At 41.9% G+C, this 20,950-nt stretch overlaps 1 protein-coding gene across 1 annotated transcript in view; it reads left to right on the forward strand.

Annotated features, from left to right (window-relative positions):
• The window catches only part of pex5la (peroxisomal biogenesis factor 5-like a), a gene marked incomplete at both ends in the record, with an annotated part of 111,254 nt that overhangs the window by 57,478 nt on the left and 32,826 nt on the right, over positions 1 to 20,950 (forward strand). The window contains 2 exons of the mRNA XM_084436279.1: positions 13,416 to 13,527; positions 18,848 to 19,060. Coding sequence (XP_084292405.1) covers positions 13,416 to 13,527; positions 18,848 to 19,060 — 325 coding nt within the window. The remainder of the gene's footprint in view (positions 1 to 13,415; positions 13,528 to 18,847; positions 19,061 to 20,950) is intronic.

The raw sequence follows: 20,950 nt of genomic DNA on the forward strand, positions 1-20,950 counted from the left end.
ATATATACAGAGATAACACGAAGAGAGTTACTTAATTAACGAGCCTTATAGAGGGTTGTTACACTGTTATTATTTACTGTCTGTTTTCCTTTTCCTATGACTTAGATAAGAGATAGATAAGAGATACTGTAGATTAAAACACGCAAACATCCCATACACACTCTAACCCCATGTACAAACTTCAAACATCCCCTACATCCATCCCCAGCCACAAGTTGATAGACACACAGGTAAAGCTTAACATTCTTGCTGACTCATCTAGACATCATGTCTGCTACAGAATCAGAGATATGATAAAGATCCAGACAGGAAACTGTCCACCTTCATGTCTGAGAGGTGAAATGGCAAGGGACTGAACTTGTTAAAGGGGTAGTGTGCTATTTTGGACATTTAGCACTGTTTGTGGTCTGTCTACCACAAACTTTACATAGAGACCATCATTTATCTGATCGTTCCAGTATTGAGCTAGCTGCAGTGTTTTATGCAGGATCTCGCTGGGCTACAGTGGAAGTCATACGTAAATGCATTGAAAAAACTATGATAAAGTGGTTTTCCAAGACAGAAAGCACAGGGTGTAATCTTACCAGTCTCAGTATGCTCTCCTGTGAAATGTATCACAATCCGAATGTTTTTACATGTTTGGCATTGCTTGGACATAAGCATTCCCCTGTCGCTTGTTTTCACTGTTCCCACAGAGGACTATGTGCAAGTCATGCTAAACACCTAAAATATTCAGATTGCGATAGATTTCACAGCAGAGCATACTGAGACTGGGAAGATTACACCCTGTGCTTCCCGTCTCAGAGAAGCACATTCATCATAGTTTTTCAATGCATTTACATATGCCCCATTGACTTACATTGTAGCCCAACTAGCTCAATACTGGAGCGATCAGTGAAATGATGGACTCTATGTTTCAGGTTCATGGTAGACAGACCACAAACATGGCTAAATGTCCAAAATAGCTCACTACCCCTTTAATGAGTGACAGTTCGTTATAATGGAACAATGTGCAGAATTTAGTAGAATGGCTTGACATGCTTCTCACGATACAACAAAATAATGTGTACTGCACTGTACATTTCATTAAATGTAGAAGGGGCAAAGGGGTGAACTTGTTTATTGGATTAAAGTGGCCATGCAGTCCTTCAACAAGGGCAGTGATAAAGAACCAGCCTTTACAATAATGACCTCAGTATTCTCTGTTGAGAGCAGATACCCCAGCGTAGAGGAGAGGTGCTGAGTGCAGTTTACCTCAGACAAACACGCAGCTTTATTCTGCTAGCTGGCATCGCCATTCTCTCCTGATGATCTGGAGTCAAGTGAATCAATACTACAATGACACTAGGTCAATAGAGCACTGCTGATAACTTTGTAATTTCTGCAAATACTGTGCTTTCCACACAACCTTATTCATGACAAAACCAGAGCGTTTATATCATGGAGCCTGTGAATGGGGGACTAGTTTAACCTTGTGTCTCCCCGCCCCATGATTGGATTGTTTATTAGGTGTTTATATTGGTTCTCAATGACAGTGTTGCTAAATCAATATGGCACAGTCAAAGTTTTCTTCATTTTGTCATTGATTTTAACCAAATGACAGCAGTATAAAATAGATGTTAACAAAATGATGCTAACAATCCCCTAGCAATCCCTTACAGTATATTGCAAAATATGGGGTTACAGTATAATAATCCAACAATCTTTGTATTGGAAATGACAAGATACAGAAATGGAAAACATGTTTCATGTACTTGCTTTTCCTCCCTTCATCCCTTAATTGAAAACAGGTGCAATGTTTTTATGAGATGTTGCACCTGTCCCCACATTGGCACACACATGAACACAGGCTGCTACTGATGAATTGAAAGCAGCTGGTGCATATTTTAAACTGTTGAACTGTTAAACTGCTGAACTGTTACTATACTTCAAGTAAAAGGCTGGATTTGTAGAGTCATTGACAGTCTCTACAATCAACTAGCTGAGAAGTTTCATTATGATCTGTAATTAAAACCACTAATTAAAACCATTTGCGGGCAGGGTCCTCAGTCTGGCAAGCTCATAATGGTCATCTCTTTATGAATGGTTTTATAGGACCCTAGATAGCGTTCAACACTGCGTTCTAATGTGGGAGGTAGGTCTGAGAGGTAGGTCATTATGATGTGGGAGGTACTGTAGGTCTGAGAATCTCCACAAGTAAAAAAGTGAAGAGACCGTGCGATCAATAATGCAGATATGGAGGTGGAATAGCTAACGATTCTGTTGCTACTTTAGTGTCTAAAACATGATAAAATCAACGTAATTAAAATATCAAGTAATATTATTCAATTACAACCTAACAACTACAGTGTTGTCCCTAGAGGGGCCACCATGTGTGAAACCATGGATCAACTTACAGTAACATAAATCCAACCCAAAGAAACAGAATATTTTATCCAATGCAAAGTGAAGGAAAGGTTCAAGCTGTTCAAAAGATCCAAGCGAGACACAAGGCAGAGTAGCTACAGTAATACACACATTCATGTCAGAAAAAAAGTGTACTGCTGAAAAAACAAATTTCGACTTCCACGATTCAGAGTAAAAAAAATAGATTCTACCAGCACATGCAACCCAAAAGAAATTAATGATTGTTTTCAAAAGTTTTACAAGAAATTGTACTCATCAGAATGTGAAAACTGCAGATAAATGTGAGTCATTCCTATCATCCCTGAACTTACCTAAACTACCTGAGTTAGATAAGGCCCTTTTAGAACAACCACTCTCCAGAAATGAAATCCTGAAAGCCCTCATGTCTCTTCAGTCTGGGAAAGCTCCAGGGCTTGATGGATTCACGCCTGAGTTCTATAGAAAATATCAGCAGCATTTACTGGACCCTTTAATGGACATGTACCAACACTCGATCGATAACAAGTCTCTACCTCCAACTACTCAGGAAGCCCTTATTACATTAATTTGTAAACCGGACAAGGATCTGGAGCTCATAGGCTCTTATCGGCCTATTTCTTTGCTTCCAACGGAGATATTTGCCAAGGCTATGGCGACAAGAATGACCACACTGGTCTCATTAACAAGAATGACCACTGGTCTCATTAATAATGACCACACTGGATTTATTAAAAATAGAACATTACTCAACAATCTACGGCGCCTTTTTCATATACTATCAGAGGCAGAAAGGTCAAAGAATGATACGTCGGTAATTGTTTCGTTAGATGCCGAGAAGGCGTTTGGCCGAGTTGAGTGGTGTTATATGTTTAAGGTCCTGGAACACTTTAACTTTGGTAAATACTTCATTGACTGTATTAGACTTTTATATAATAAACCTTGTGCCAGAGTAAGTACCAATGGGATGGTATCAAGCCCTTTCGATGTTGGGTGTGGCACAAGGCAAGGATGCCCCTTGTCCCCCTTGATTTTTGCCCTCATTCTGGAACCGCTGGCTCAAAGAATTAGAGAGGACACTAATATAATTGGAATGTCAATTGGGAATACTACACATAAGATTACGTTGTATGCTGATGACATACTCTTGTTTTTGACTTATCCTGATACCTCTCTCAAATTTTTGCTGACCCTGATTGATGACTTTAGCAGTTTTTCCGGTTCTAAAATTAATTGGGCGAAAAGTGAGCTTTTCCCAATAACTACACCTGGCACATCAATCAATCAATCAATCAAAGCTTTATTTGTATAGCACATTTCATACCCAGAGGCAACACAATGCGCTTTACAGAGAACAAGGCCGTTGGGCATACGACCCACCTCTACATATTCCAGAGGAAAGCAAAAAACAGTAATCACCGGGGGCCAGATAAGTGAGCTGTAAAAATTCTTCCCTGACCCCTCTCAACAAGGTGATCGAGCAAGCTCCTGGAGTATGTTTGTCTACCGGCTAAGAACATTTATAAAGCAGTACATTACATTAAATTACATTTCAGAGTAAGAGAGGCTAAAAAAGCATCCTAGGAGGGACATGGCAAATACTGGTGTGTGTTTGCTATTTACATCGACATTAAAAGCCTATCCACCCTTTCAGACTAAACTCAAAATTAAATATTTAGGAATTATGACAGATAGTAATCTCAATAATACTTTTTAAGATGGTCCTCCCTCCCCTTAAGTCTCATTGGCAGAGTAAATGTTATTAAAATGAATGTACTCCCTAAACAGATGTATTTATTTCAATCTATACCTACTGATGTTCCACAAGCCTTCTTTATTAAGTACAATAACATAGCAGGGAAGTTTTTATGGAATAATAAGGTCTCTAGAATTAAAAGATTAAAATAAATTTGTCCAGAAAAACCAAGGGTTTAAGTTATGGGCTCAGAAAAATATTGTTAAGGTGGATGACCTGTATGATGGGGACGAATCACTGTTAACCCGAGGAATTGACGGCAAACATATTTCAATTACTTATGACTTTCTAATGGAAAATAATAAAGCTAATACTAACTTGGTTAAAGAGAAATGGGAGAACGACCTTGGAATTCAGATAGAGGATGATCAATGGTCCCTGATACTCACAGATGCACAAAAAGGCTTTATTAATGCAAGATACAAATTGTGTAATTTTAAAATTATTCACAGGGTCCAATACACTCCTGAAAGGTTTAGCCGCTTCAAGGGCAACACATCTCCACATTGCACAAGGTGTAAAACTGAGATTGGTAATCTCCTACACATGACCTGGTCTTGCTCAAAGTTAGAAAATTGGTGGGAGGCCATAGAAAATACACTCAAGAAAGTCTTAAATATGGAATTTCGCCTATCACCTTCCATAGTGCTTCTTGGAGATTATTCTACCATCCAGTTTAACTCAATACACTCAGCTAATGTCTTTGGGCTGGCCATGACAGCCTTAGAAAAGATTACATATAGTGTAAGAGGTAATCCACAGAGATTCAAAAAAGTATGGCAAGCCTGGATTAATTTCCTAGAAACATGAGTGTAAACCTGTACTGCCCCTCCTCTTGGTTTCCTTATTACTATTGATATGACTTATAGCTTTTGTTTTTAACTTTTTCTACTTTTTACATTTTGTATGTATGTGTGTGTGCGTGCTTGCGAGCAGGCTTTTTGTACATGTTTATATTTTTGTGTTTGCTGGTGTACATAATATGATTACATACCTGACTACTCGCTATATTTGACTTACGTGTCTATACGTATTAGTAGTAGAGTAAAACTGAATGGAAGATGTGAATTACAGACGACACATCTAGGTTGAATGTCTTGCACTTCTGTGGAATAGGAATATATTGGATGCAAACTCTATACCTATATACCAAAATAGCATTTGGAAGAATTGCTGGATAGATATGGCGAATTTGTCATTTGTATATTATTTATATTTTCTTACTGTTTATTTGTGTACTTTATGTCGCTTTGTAAACAGTGAAATGCCCAATAAAAATAATGTAAAAAAAAAAAAGAAAAAAAAAGTGTACTGTAGATATTGTAGAACCATTTTGAGTTCCAAACTGCACCCTTTGCAAGCTTATATACATAGATAATGTTCTAAACTTGCCTGTAAAGACTTCAAATTGTCCTACTTAGCTATCTCTTTTCCGTTCATATAGTGAATTGATGCACAGCTCTCCAGACAGTAGATACTGGTCAGATTAATCACCCTTCGAAATAAAGGAATTTCCTCTTTTTGTATGCCAACACTTTCAGTAGATTCCCACTGCCATGGCGTGCTACAGTATCATGTCCTATTACAGTGTATTTTCATCATCACCATCTCACTTTACACAGTAGGACTCAGATCTTAACAGACCGAAATATCTGAGCAGCGCTCACCCATGGGGCACGGGAGCTTGCCGAGGGGGCATCTCTGCCCGTCTCAGACCCACTGGACAAACAACACACAACAACAGAGTCAGTGAGCACAAAGAGCGAGATGTACTGGGTTTGCTTGCTAGCTGTTATCCCAAGGCAAAACGTTACATCATGAGACACCAGCTCATCATAGCCAAGTGATGAATCCTTGCATTGTGGATCATTCATTCATTGGCTTTGACTTGTGTGGTTTAAAGGCGGTAACTCCTAGTCATGTCAGATATCACTCAGTTATAGGACCTTCCAGTCAGTTGATTCTCTGCAAAACAGTTGACTGACAAATACATTCTGTCGTGTGAAGACAAAAAGCCAATTTTCTCAGATCTCCAACATATCCCTACTCACCCCCCCCCCCTCCCCTCCCCCCAACATAATGAGTTGAACTGGTACAGTGTTCCCTTGACATCAACATCTGAGAGATCTCTTGGAGTCATGCCCAGGTGGCACAATTAGCTGAAGTTTTCCATTACATGATTTACCCTCAAGCACTCGTAAACAAAGTGGCAATGTGCTTCACTAAGAGCAGGAGCAAAACAAAACAAAAATGTAGAGAGATGTGCTGGAGAAAAAAAGATATGCTCCTCCTCCAATTGAAGAGAGAGAGAGAGAGAGGACAAATCATAGACAGTGTTCTCTTGGGTTCTGCGAGGGACGGTAAACCTATAATTGGCCAGGGTTCTGTACCTGACCCTCCATAATTGAGTGGATGTTCCATAACCATTAACCAGATGATTAGCAGGTACAGTAAGACGTTGTGGTCTCTAATGTAGTTGGAAAGGTTTACCACTGATTGTTTAGAGTTGGCCCACTGACAGTTACAGCATGTGCTTTGAAGGCCCTGCACTCAGATGGTTTATGAACTGCTCAATGCAAACAGCAAAGGATTCTCCATTAAAGCATGGCAGTATCACAGAAGAACACCTTTACCTTGCTGATTCTTACCTGTCCATTCAATCAAAATCGGTGGTGAAAAATAGTTGGATGACCTGAAAAACAGTTGCAATTAAATTGAGCTCTTAGACATTTTCTCTCTTCATCTCAGTTTCCTAGAAGCCTTAAGATTTATGCTTCGTCGCTCGACACTTAAAACCGTCGCTCAACACTTTTGACGTCATGGGCGACACTTTTTGAGGAAAAAAAGTGTCGCTGAGGGCTGTCGTGCACCAACAGATTTTTGTAATGTTGCTGACTCAGTCACAAATTGTCGCTCAAGTGTGATTGGATAGCTAGATAGAAGGCTTGTGCGTTGCCATGGATATGCTTGTTCCCCAGCCTTGTTTTAGTTTTGGCTGTCATTTGATGTTAGGCTGTCAAGGACTAGAGGATCGGCTCTCCGAGCTTGTGAGGAGATATCCCCATCTATACAATTCATCCCTGCCCCTTCACAGAGATGCCCAAGTATTGCGGAAAAGAATGAAAACAAAACACAATGAAAACCGCTCTCTGAATAACCTCTTTACCGCAGATTAAACTATTTCCCTCTGAAAGCCACTTCTCTCAGAATGACAACAAACGCGCAACAGAATGACAAGCGCACAGCTCATTGTTTCCATAGAGACGACGCAAAGTGTCGCCTGAAGCATAAATGCTACAGTACATGTCGAGCAACACTTTTTCTTGTCGAGCGGCATTTGTCGAGCAACACTTTTCAAGAAGCATAAATTAGGCTTTAGACATCAACAGAACCTCAATAGAATGCATTGCAGTTGCTCTATACTTTGTATGTTATATCATGAAATCCCAATGTGTCTGTTGAGGGATTTAATTGCAAAGCCTTTGACTGATACCAATCTGACACAGGAAGGAGGAGGAAGGCATTCCCAACAATAGCTACTACAGGCAATGATCGGCCTCATGACGGGATTTTCTTCAGAGAGGATTTTAACCAGCCTAGCATGGCAATCTGAGGCATTCAAGGATGCCTATCTTTATTAGAATTTTCACGTGGACATGAGATTTCACCAGATGCCTTTCCTTAATCCCTCTTTAGCCTCTTTACCCTCTTTATCCCTCTTAATCACTCTTTAGCAGATGTCCTTGACCAACTTACATAAATGTGATGGAAATCATTACTCACTGCCAGATGTTTCCTTGTGATCACTGTAGGCAACAGTGGTACTATTTAAAATGAGCATGTGCATCCATGAATTCAAATTACACTTTGCAGCGATTTTTCTTCCGCTTTCGTATGTCAGGCCTCCTACGATGTTGACACAGCCTTTACCTGAATGTATGAAGTGGTCCGATAATTTCAGTGAGTTAGCAGTGAGAATTTGTGTACTACACATCCTAATGGTTAGGGGCCGGGCAGCCTCAGCTGACTGTCCCTCTTGTATTTCCCAATATTCTGAATCTTCTGAATCTTCTTCTTCCTAGGAAGTCTGACTTCCCACACATGAAAAATCACTAAACTTTGCACATAGGTCCAGTCCTATGCCAGAAGTCCTCAACTGGTATTGTGGGCCAATAGTCCTGATGGTGGCGCTACACCAACCATCTAAAATTGATAACCTTTTTTTTTTTTTATAACAAATCAGCTGTACATGCTATCACTTTGCAACCACCACCAACATGTAGGCCCAAGTGAGCAGAAACTTATACATGCTTTAAGCTGCCAGTAATTATGAAGTCCATCACTCTGTTTTTCTCAAAAACTGTAAAACCTATCGAACCCTACTCCTCACACATTTTTTGGTCAAATTGACAGCCATATTGCTACACTACATCTTCAGACTGTCCTCCACAAACAATCTTCACAGATTTTTGAAATATCATAAATTGAGCCCACAACTCATCAACATGTTTTACTGTAAACAATACTGTATTCAGCTACTGCAAATACTCGCTCAATAAATCTCCAATGTTCATGAAAAAAATGAAAAAATGTTCATGACATGGCAGACCAACCTGGTCTTGCCACGTGAGACCAGGCTGCATAAACATAGGCCTATCCCACGTCGTCTGCCGATGTTTATAACTGTATGATGTCGTCTAGAAATGACGTTTGGAGGCGATGGACAAACGTCGAATTCTGAAGTCTGCCAAGTGAGACCAGGCTGGGTAGACGTAGTGTGAACATTTACAGAATTTTATCTCAAAAACAGTATTTTGAGGTCTGTCCTAATTTTGTCCCCTCAGACTACTGCTGTTCATACAGGAAAAAATACACTACCCACAATTCTACAGTATAGTGCAATAGCAATGTCTCCACCAATCAGAGACGTTGTTGTTGGCAACCCCGCCCCAATAGCGGACCCTAGGACTACAACTGGCTAAATTGACTCTGATTGAGAGGACACCTGTGCCACTGATTGTTTGAGTCTTGTTAGTCTGTGTATATACAGTATAGCCTACATGTAGCTCCCATGTTGTTCTTTGACTGTTCATTATTAGCTGTAGATGTGCGTTGTTCCTGGAGTTTCAAGTTTGTAAACTTGTCAACTTTGTCTTTTGTTCTCCACTTGTTGAGTGTGTACCTCGGTTTTATTGTTAAGTCTTTGGTTTTGGTTTTTGCCCCTCGCAATGCCTTTAACAAACATTTTGTGGAAATTGCTGTGACCTCCATGTGACATGCACCTGTGACATTTACAAGCAACCCTTGTGATTGTGATGTTTAAGTCTTTAGCTGAATCCCAATCTGAGTGCGCAAACCACCCTTGCGGCCCCTCGCACTTGCAGCCTGAGGCCTGAGCACTTAATTGACGTGAATTAAATGGGACAGCACTTAGGGATAGCGGCGTGCCAACGATTCCCAAGCCAGTTTAGCTCAATGCCCCTCCCACTTCGTTTTCATTGGCTGCCGCGTCCCTCCGATGCAGAGGCTGCTCTGACGCGCCCCTCAGCTCTCCGCTCGGCTCTGCAAATTGACCAATTGACGTCTGTTTTAATTTAATAATAATTTAAAAATTATGTTGGGTGGGATATGTTTGCAGCATGTGGATTTCAAGATAAATGTTGTGTTATCGGCAAATGTCATCATTTATGTGTGATGCACTTGGATCATGACTCGGATGCACTCAAGCACTGTGTCACATGAGATGCGGTGGGCTGTGGGTATTTTCTGCTCCTAAGTCCGCGAAATTGCGGACTTTTGGTAAGTGCGGTTAAAGTGCGCAAAATTGCGGCAGTGGCGTACTTGTGGACCTAGCAATTCCATTTTGGGACTACCCTGAGCCCTTGTGGACTTAGCGGGAACGCGCATGTAAGGCCACAAGGCCGCGAGTGCTCTGCACTTTCGCCTAAGTGCGCGATTTGGGATTCAGCTTTTGTGTGAAACCATCTATGGCCTCTCACATGGCAGGTAGCTCAACGAGTTCAAGCCCAGTGGGATGCAGAATAAAAATTCTAATGCATACTCAGGAATTGTGCTGTGTGACATGATTTTTTAAACAATAGTTTTTAATTTGTAGCTGTTAATGTTTCTTCATCTTGTTTGCATTTCTTCATCTGACAAGTCTTTTGTCTGCTTACAACTCAATCAGTCCCACCGGTGTTCAATCCAATCAATTCAGTCAATCAGTGAATCCATGCTCTGTTCAGAGTCCCACAACTCATTCCCATCACAGTACCTGTAAGTACTGTAGGCCTACTAATGTTCATACAGGATTCATACGATGTTAATATCTAGCTGAGACATTTATACCTTCTTTTTTAGGTCAAACTGTCAGCTTCTCAATTGGCTCAACAAGAACATGATCTTCCCTTGGTGACTATGGTTGTGAGTTCAAGCCCTGGGTGATGCAGAATAAAAATGTTAAAGATTTTAAAGATTTATTTATTTATTTAAGCTTTAATTAATTAGGGTCCGGGCAGAGATCCTCATGTATTTGTCATTTGTCTCCTTCCTCTTACTCCTCAAAACACCCGCCCCAATCCAGAGCTGCACAGAAGCTGTCATTTTAGTTTGTTACTTGTCTTTGGTCACAGTCTGACCAGTAGTGAAAATGTGTACAGTAGTTACTGTAAGCGTCAGTATGTGTCTTGACCTGGGTGTGAATGGAATATGAAAAGCTGGGAGAGTAGGTTCTCATCATTCTCTTCTCCAGGACAAACTATGATACGATGAAATGTACAATATCAAAGAGATGCATTATATTTTGTAATTTCTACACTAGATGAAATTACCTCTGGGTAGCTGGAGTTTCCCTTAGCTAAGCTTAGCTCTTGGTTTCATCATGGACTCACTACAGTTCTGTACTGTGCCTCTCTTTTGTTGGTCCTGAGGTGGTGGACAAGCTTCTATAGTTGTTTTTACTGGAAGGAAACGCTACCATATCTCCCTTTCTGTTTGCACAAACGGCTGCGCAAATCCCCATACACAGCACTTCCTCATCACCAGTCTTGCTTTTGATCACACAGTATCCTTTAAAGAAAGCAGCGAGGGATGCACAACTCAGCAATACTGCTCTTGAAAGGTTCCAGTGATTAATAACATAACGATGGGGAAAATGAGCGGGACTGTTTATTCCTCTGTGTCCTGCGCAGCTAGCATGGTCATTATGAGTTTATTCCTCTGTGTTTATTCCTCCACTTGATTTTCTTTTTCTTTTGTAATGTTATTTATTTGAATACAGAGAGAAATCAGCTAATTAAGTAGCAGGGGCCCTAAAAGACTCTTTTCATTAAGGGTAAATCTTTGCTGGAAAATTGGAAAGTGAAAGTGAAAGTGAAAAGTGGAAGTGAAGCTTTATGAGGTTGAGAGGGTAAAATTAAGTGAGGTTATTCTTTCATAACACCCATCAATAATGTGGCATTACCAAGGGTGCCACTATGTTGCATATCCTACTCTGTTTCAATACTATTTAATTGCTCTCCCCAAGCAAATATGATCTCTAAATGTGCCCATAAAGTCTAACAACCCGTTAAAATCCCATTATGGTTCACACTTTTCTATGGTGCAATTTACATTATACACTGTGCAGCACCCATCAACACCTAGGGGATACCGTCACAGTGAAATACTGGAAATGAGTGAAAATAGTTCTGCACTGAGATACTGTAAGCAACAGCATGGGGTGAAATCATGTACCTTTCCAATGGTCTGGCTTGGGTAGAACCTTTCTGATACCAGAGCAGCTTAAACAATTTTTGAGCGATGCCTACTGTACTCAGAAGACTCTCACAATCACAAGCAAATCTTGCAAAAATGGCATATTTCTTCTTCATCAGAGCTCCTTTTCAGAACGGAGCAGTTCAGTACCGAATAAACAGACAGAAACTGTCACATAAAAATACAGCAAAAACAAAAGCAAGTCTCGAGGGACCTTTTGTACTAACTTAACAACAGCTACTTAATGAATACACTTTCTTGGTCTTTTCAAAGACAGCAATATTCTCTACTGTATGGTTACTTTCAAAAGCCTTCAGCTGTAAGAGAACTTCCTTTATCAGCTTTCTACCACCAATGTTTTAATTTGACAAGTGAAGAGTGAAACTTCCGCTAATTTAGCAATTTATGGTACGGCCAAAGTTTTTGTTTTCAATTTAACTTAAATTACTGATAATGAGCCACATCATTAATTCCCAGCAATGTAGTAGCAAGAACATCTGTCATTGTTAGAGGCCCAGTTTGGATACACGGCATTCAGACAGGCCATGGAGCCCAACGGAGCACCTTTCATATCAAGTGTATGTGGCTGTGGGCCACCTAATTAAATTTTTATCGCCTTTATTAAGATTCGTCCTGCGAGCACGGCTCTGGAGAGCGGGGACGGCAAATGTCATGTTTCCCCTTTGCCATCATTATGTACACACTGCACAGGGAGACAATGATGGCGATTGCCTTTTTTATAGCACCAAACCCCTCATCCACTCCCATGTACAGTACTATAGCCCAGGATGAGAGCAAACGGGGACAGTTTAAGCTGGAGGCGTCAGGGTAATGATGATGGATGGGATGTAATAAGGTCATGTCACAGGTCGAGCTCACAAGGAAGCAGATCTGGCTGCCTCACAGGCATGGTGATTAACTTTTTTTTGCATGGGTTGGACTGTGAGATACACAACTGTTTAATGGTTTAGCAATTACACGTGGGCCACTGATTCAGCAATCTGGATGAATGGGCAGCAGGAGAGGCAGATGAGGATAGATACCCTTTCTACCCAGGAACACGAGGCCGGCGTTACTCTGAACTGCGCGCTATCAGGGGGAAAACAGGCGTGTTTTGAGCCAGTAGTGCACAGCTGTGAGGGCGCGGAAGGGGACCTTATACAAGTCCCAAATGGGACTGGTGTGTTAAGTCAGGCCTGTCATAATACAACTAATACTATACGATGTACTCACATTTAATTAGCAGTGCAGTGGACATAGATGATTGTTTAAGTTGCATCTTTCAAATGCATTTGAGGAAGAAACCACTGTGATAAACAGTATAGTGGAGCTCCCTTGTGTATTTGTTGGGATGTTCAGCGTGGGGTTGGTTGTGTGTGACTTGTAGGTAAAACATGCTCAGCCATGATTTCAAAGGCTAAACAAGTGGCACAGCACTGCATGTTATCATAAGACTGGGGTCATGTTGACATTATTATGAAGGAGTCTGACATTGAGCCGTGTGATCTGCTTGTCTTTGCAGCTGGTGAGTGAGCAACAAGAGAGCCGCCCCCTACTAAGCCCCTCCATCGACGACTTTCTCTGCGAGACCAAATGTGACGGAGCCTCTCGCCCAGTGATCTCCAACACAGCAGGTAGAGATCCTATCTGGACCTCCCTCTTCTCTCTGTGTCCGCCACCCCCCCCCCCCCCCCCCCCATCTCCCTTCAGTACGGCTGCCCCTCATGTATTATTCATCATGTCTGACATACAATATGTAAGGCGACTGACATTCATGTGGTTAGCCATGAAGTGTCAGTGGCGTCCGGTGGGAATCGTTAAATAGTAAGTCATCAATATTTCAGCTGTCAAAATGCATAATGCACTTTGAAAGATGAAATTTCAGCTGTCAAAATGCATAGAGTTGATCACTCACGCAGTACGCAGTGTGCTCTACATATGATCTACGACATATGATCTTTTTTTGTCTTTTTTTTTTTTACCTCCCTCTTTTAGCTTTTCAAATGATAGAATGAACAAAACAGTTATTACAGTCCATGCTAAGTATCGACTTTTGATTTGGAAGGCTCTTGATTCGGCACAATGAAGTCAATACAGCACCTATTTATCCTTTCTTTCAAAACAAGAGCCTATCAACAAGACTAGCCTACATGGTCCCCTCATTGCTATGCAGGGGTAATGTAAAGTACTTTGTCTAAAAGCCCAGACGAAACACAACAGAGGACCGTTCTTTCTGCTGAAGTCAAAAGTTCATGTCTGAGGCATCGCTTGTCCCTCATGCTGATAGAATTGAGATGCTTAGGAAGGACAGTTCTATTCTCAACCTAGGTCAGTGGTTGAGAGTGAGGAACTGACAAACTGCAAACTGTGATTCACCCTGTGATTCACCCTATCAGTCATATCCACAGCTGGCTGTGTCCTGATAGCCTCCTGAGACCATCCTGATCGCACAAGTTCACTTTCAGTTTACCTCCGCAGGACTGAAAGTGATCTCGCTAGATCAGGAGGGGCTTACGAGGCTAGTGTCCTGATATAACGTCCACCAGGAGATCCTGGTTAGCTGACTTTGCTTTAGCTCTTGACAAGGGTAATCATAGAAAGAAAGACAAGGACAGAAAAGACAGCTTGGAGCGTGGATTTTTTTTATCACCATTTATATTTAGACAGTAGTTATTGGCACTTCTGTAATGGTTTAAAGACAAGCTTCCAGTCAGCTCCTATAGAGAGCCAAGATAAGGTATCCACAATATCGACTGCGGTGTCTACAATTTCCAACAGAATCTCAGATTTTCCAGAAACCCATGGAAGCACTTCCATAACAATGATGACTTGCTCAATGTCTAAAGTAAGAAGACCTACCTAGAGTATTGTTGACCTTCGTTGTCTTTTATCATTGTCCTTATTCAGCTCTGCGTTGTGTTTTGATTTCAATAAAAGACGGCCCCCAATCTCACACAATACCACACAGTCCAGTGTCCCTTTGTTCTGATGTATTCCAAATGAATCTCTCCAACACGGGATTTGAGTGACAAAAGCTGTTTATTACAGAAGGTTATAGCATACAAAAGATGATGGCATCTAGTCTAATGTTCAGCTGACCTGTCTGTAATGGCTGTCTGGCCCAAATCAAAGCATTGGTCTTGTTGCAACGTTCTTAAGTGGTTCGAGTGTCTCCCCCCCCTCTTCACCAATAAGACTGGTCATTGTTTATGGCAGCCAAGCCTACGCCGATAGCCTCGGCGCCCAGGTCTCTCTCTCTAACCACAACAATTGTTGTTTGGCACAGAATGTACCAGCCCTAAGAATGTCATCTTTATCTCATAAGTCTATGGAAGGGAGACACAGTTTCTTACAGAAAACTCGGCCGACAGCCATACTCAGGGGTCAATCATCATAATTAGAAACAGCTAACAGGATCACATTAAACCAACATTTCTCTGAAAATATTCATCAGTATGGATTTTCTGCTGTGTATATGCATACTAGTAATCAAATGGGTGCATATATAATACGAATTAATAATACTGTGTAAAATGTATTCATGAAATATGCCTCAAGACAGTGAGCAGCTGTTAAGTATCTGACGACTTCCTTTCAAGACAGCCTCATCATTTCGAGTAGACTCAAGTGTACCAAAACATTTCAGCCAACTTGATTTTCTTTCAGAGCGTGGCTTTCTTCTAACGCAGCTAACACTTCAGACAGCCATCTCTGTCCTCCATGAGTGGAATCCTTTGATTACTAATTGCGATTATCATTTGAAGAGCACAGATGGACGACAGTCACAGGCACTAATTACCTAGAGATGACACTACATTCAGGGGGTTTTCACGTTTGTCATAAAACAGCAGTGTGTTAATAACTGGGAGATATGTGCTAATGAGTACACAGAGGCTACAAAACCATCAGCAAGAGGAAATGTCATTTAGACAGCAATATAATACCACTTCCTATGTCTTTGTTGGCTCCCATGTACTTTCATTATCCAATTATGATATCAATGGAATATATATATATATATATATATATATATATATATATATATATATATATATACTGTATAGTGGGAACCAGGTGAGGCCAGATGGGACGCACACAAATCGAGAGGAGACGGGGTTACTGCTCTCCCGCACAGATGTGCATTTATTGAGGGCCAAAAACAGAAAAAACAAGAGGGGTTCTGGGCCCAAACAATCAAAAAACAGGGACGCTGTCTCCCCTCAGTCGTCCCCTCCCAGCAGCCGTGCTTCGCGGGAGTTGGCCCTCTTAGTCCTGGCGGGGACACACAGAAAAAACAACAGTCGGGACATTCAAAGTCAGCAAAAAGGTTTGGAGCCAGCTCCCCGTCTAAACAGTCTACTCACGTCAGCCCTAAGTTCTCGAATGAGGTCTAGAGTGTCCTTTTGAGGGTATTTGGCGGCTGGCGAGGCAAGTGGGGACAGCTGGGTCCGGTTGTTGCCTGGGAGATGATGAGTCTCCTGTAGACGCCACTCACAACCAGGCCGCGCAGTCCATGGGGCTGAAGTGGCTGTGGCCGGGGTCGCTGTCCGCCACCATGGTGCTAAAGTGGCCGCCTAGCCTCTCCAAGTGGCCACATCGGAGCCCTGGCCTCACCAGGGTTGCCACAATATATATAGTGAAGTCTATAGAGAGTCCACCGGAGTGGATGGTGACACACCACCACAAGCGCAATCTGGACAAGACCATGCTGCTGTTCCTCCCGGGGAAGAGCTGCCCGCATGGCGACCTGGACATCACCATTGAGGATACAGTGTTGACGCCAACTCGGACTGTGAGGAATCTGGGTGTGACCCTGGATGACCAACTCTTTCTCCGCACATATCACATCCATTACACACTCTTGCAGATTCCTGCTCTACAACATAAGGAGGATTTGCTCTTCCCTCACTGACGAAACGGCGCAGGTGCTCATCCAGGTCCTTGTCATCTCCTGCCTAGACTACTTCAATTGCCTCCTTGCTGGGGTGCCGGTGTCAGCCATTAAATCCCTGGAACTTGTCCAGAAAGCTGCCGCTTGCCTCGTGTTCAACCACCCCAAGTTCTCCCACACAACTTCCCTTCTCCATTCTCTACACTGGCTCCCTGTAGCAGCTCACATCCAGTTTAAAACTCTGGTACTACTAGCCTACAGAGCAATGAAAGGAACAGCTCCCTCCTACCTCCACGCCACTTTCAAGCCCTACACCCCCTCCCGACCACTATGCTCTGCTACCTCGGGGCGACTGGTTGCCCCGTCACTCCGAGGCCCCTGTGGTCGATCGACACGGTCACGGCTCTTCTCTGTCCTGGCCCTGCAGTGGTGGATTGAACTGCCCACTGACTCAGCACAGCAGAGTCACTGCCCAAACTCACCTCTCCAAGAAGTACGACCAGAATCATCCCTCTTAGCACCTGTATTTTTAGTTTGCTATTCTTCACTTAGCTTTCAGCACTAGATTATGCTATAAGTCACTTGTTTTAGAAAGGAAATGCACTTGTGAATTCTGGCAAATACTAGTACAGTACATTAACCTTTCCTACGTTAAATGCAATTATTGTAAGTTGCTTTGGATAAAAGCGTCAGCTAAATGACTAATGTAATGAAATGCATTGCTTAGTGCTCCTCCTTTAAAGGACAATGCTCGTTTTTGACAACCTGGACCTTATTTACGACATATTATAAGACATTTGACTCACCGAGATCACTTTGGTGTAGTTCGGAGGCCTGTAGAAGAAATTTAAAATCCAGCTTGAGCCAGTATATCCATGTAATGGCGGTGGTGGTGGCAACGAGAATGCAGCTTCTAAAAATCTATTTTCTGCCGCGAAACGGTTGTTTTCATCAATCTGTCTTGATGAATCGCTAGTTGTGCTTACATAGAGCATAACTGTTGTGGTTTTCACATGCCATGATCTTTAGAAACGTCTTTCGAAACGAAATAGCTTCCTCACTTGCTCCAGCACTAATGCGCACAGCGCGCAATCGTTGCTCCAGCACGCTGTGCGCATGCGTGCTGGAGCAAGTGAGGAAGCTATTTCGTGTCTAAAGACGTTTCTAAAGATCATATTACAGAGGCATGTGAAATACCACAACAGGCCTATGCTCTCTATGTAAGCACAACTAGCGATTCATCAAGACAGATTGATGAAAACAACCGTTTCGCGGCAGAAAATAGATTTTTAGAAGCTGCATTCTCGTTGCCCCCACCACCACCATTACATGGATATACTGGCTCGCGCTGGATTTTAAATTTCTTCTACAGGCCTCCGAACTACACCAAAGTGATCTCGGTGAGTCAAACGTCTTATAATATGTCGTAAATAAGGTCCAGGTTGTCAAAAACGAGCATTGTCCTTTAATATCAACCCTGAATCTACGGGTAAGCGCTAAGCTACAGTAGACCCTTTGTATACTGCAGCATTTCAGACTCAGCAAATTAGCCAGGAGAAATAAAATAAAATACAACTTTTTGGTGTGTAGAGAAGCATAAGATGTTGTACAGTATGACTAAGTGGTTAATGTTGGAGCCGTTCATGCCCTTATCATTATGAATACAGACTGTCTTTTTCTTAAACAGGAAGGATTTAAACTAAAATTTAGACTTTCCGAAGGTATAGTCCAATTGTGATTAAAGTACCTCAGACTGAATGAGACAAATGCCTTGTTCCCTGTTTTTGTTGATCAAATAGAGTAGCTCCTCTTGGGGCTTCTGTAGAGAGACTGTAGAGAACCGATGCCATGACCGATTCACTTCCCTGTAGCGTAACTTTCAGTGACAGCTTTTATCAAGATTGTTTAGGATCTCTAGCCAAAGAGTCATTATGTCACAAACAGAGATACCGAACACAAATAGTTTAACAGACACAAGCAGAACTTCAGTGTGTTGATGGACAAGGTACAACTCCAACCGGTTTTCATGGACGCTAACTAAATCTGTGTTCCTTCCCCATTAGTTCTGTCCTCAACACTGGACCTACTGGACCTCAGTGAGCCCGGAGAGAGGAGGAACAGCAAGGACAACAAGAGGAGCCCGCTGACGCTGCGCGCTGAGGGCCAGAAGAGCACCCCTCACAGGAGGAAGACCGACGAGACAGAGCTGATCCAGGTGGATGTGGAACAGACCGCACCCAGCTCACAAACTCCGGAGAGAGTGTCACTAGACTCAGGTACCTCCATAAGCTTGACACTCAGACGGAATTGCCATTTCATTACACTTCATTACTCTGTCTGAACAAGCTCCCATTGCAGCTGTTTCAGAGATGGACATTGCTGAAGAGGGAGTCCTCAGCAATTAGTTCATCCCCTAACCAATCACAGCATTTGACATCGCATTCAATGGACGCTGATTGGCCTGGTTGGAATTCCAACTGAGAAATCAGTCTGGATGAGAGCTTTTTCAGACCTTGTATCGCATTTCAAAAATGAGCATGTGATTCATAGGCTCAAGCCAGGCTAGTACCATAGAGGTGCTGGAGAAAATATGCCTCATACAGTAGCTTACAGAGACTATACCATTTAATGTACCATTTAATATATACCATTTAATATATACCATTTAATGTACCAGGAACTCTATTAGTAATATAAGCTATGATGTAGATTATATGATGTACTTCCATATCATTATGATGCCCAGTCCCACTCTAAACACACCATGGGGTTGCATATCATCCACCGTGCAGTATAAATTTTAACCGCATTAGATGAAGAACCCCATTGATGTGGCCTCATGGTACAGTAGATTCACGGTCTTAAGCACTGCCCCCCTGCCCACCCACGCTGAAAAATCTCCCTCATCAAGCTCAGTGTTAAAGATAGACCAAGAAAAATCAAGCCTCTAATGAAAGGGATAATCTTAAAAGACATTAAGCAGTAACGGACTATTAGTTTCTCATTTGCCAGTTGAAGAGGCTTAAGTCTTTCAGACTTCCATTTAGTTGTAATCAGGTGAAGGAAGTCAAACCGGGCACTGTCTGATTCACTCATGACAGACAGTTTGATGATAAGCCAGGTTATATACTTACAAGTGAAAGTTCATGTACAATGTATCACGACACTGGCCAAATGATGTTGATGTTGATGATGAGGTCTCATCACAGGGTACAATAAGAGAACATAAAAAGCAACATACTCACTCATGTTCCTCAAATAATACCTAGACAATAAATTGAGGTAGAAGCACAGTACAGCATACATCAGTTACCTGGAGTTGTTGAGGAGGCTGACCACACTAGGAACAAAATGATCTCTTATATACTGTATATTCTCTCTTTGCCATGGGCATTCTAAAGCGCCAACCAGAGGGGAGCATCTCAAACTTTGTGTGGAGAGAGTTGCCCAGATTGTGAACTAATAGCCAGAGCCTTCTGGTGTCCAGCTGATTCGTACAGGGTGTTCAGCTGCTTCTGCTGTCATCCTATTACCTTGCCAGCTGCATTGACTATCCTGGCCAATTTAGCCTTGCTCCATGCAATGAGATTTCCAAACCATACTATGATGTTAAAACCAATGATGCCTTCAAGGCAGATATAAACTGCCTCTAAGATATCCAACAGCATACCCCTTAATCTTCAGAAAAGAAGTCTATTTATCTGAAAAATATGTCCCATTTTTATGTAGGGAATCAGTGTTATCCATGAAGTTCAGCCCGTTGTTGATATATGTCCCTAGATATTTAGAACATTGCAGAATTTCAATAGGCTGGTCAGAGAGAGAGAGGAGGGTCACCAATATTAAGGATAAGTTCCTTGGTTTTATCTATTGATTGATTGATTTTATTTGAAAGAATGTTAAAATATAGAGAGAGCTGTACCCCAATCGGGCAACAATAGGTGATTAGCAAGACCCTTGACCTGTACCAGCCCTGAAGAACAGAGACCTGATTAAAATAAGAGTGATCATAATACATCCATGGATCATTCCCTACCTGGTCTTTATAGAACAAACCAACAAGGGCCTTGTCATCCTCATACTTGAGCAAATGTACAGTGTAGTCCGGCCGTTTCATTTCAATGTGAATTTGCATTGATTTAAAAGCCAAACTAAAATTGATAAAT

Source organism: Borostomias antarcticus (genome assembly GCF_949987555.1).
Source record: "Borostomias antarcticus genome assembly, chromosome: 3".
Lineage (NCBI taxonomy): Eukaryota > Metazoa > Chordata > Actinopteri > Stomiiformes > Stomiidae > Borostomias > Borostomias antarcticus.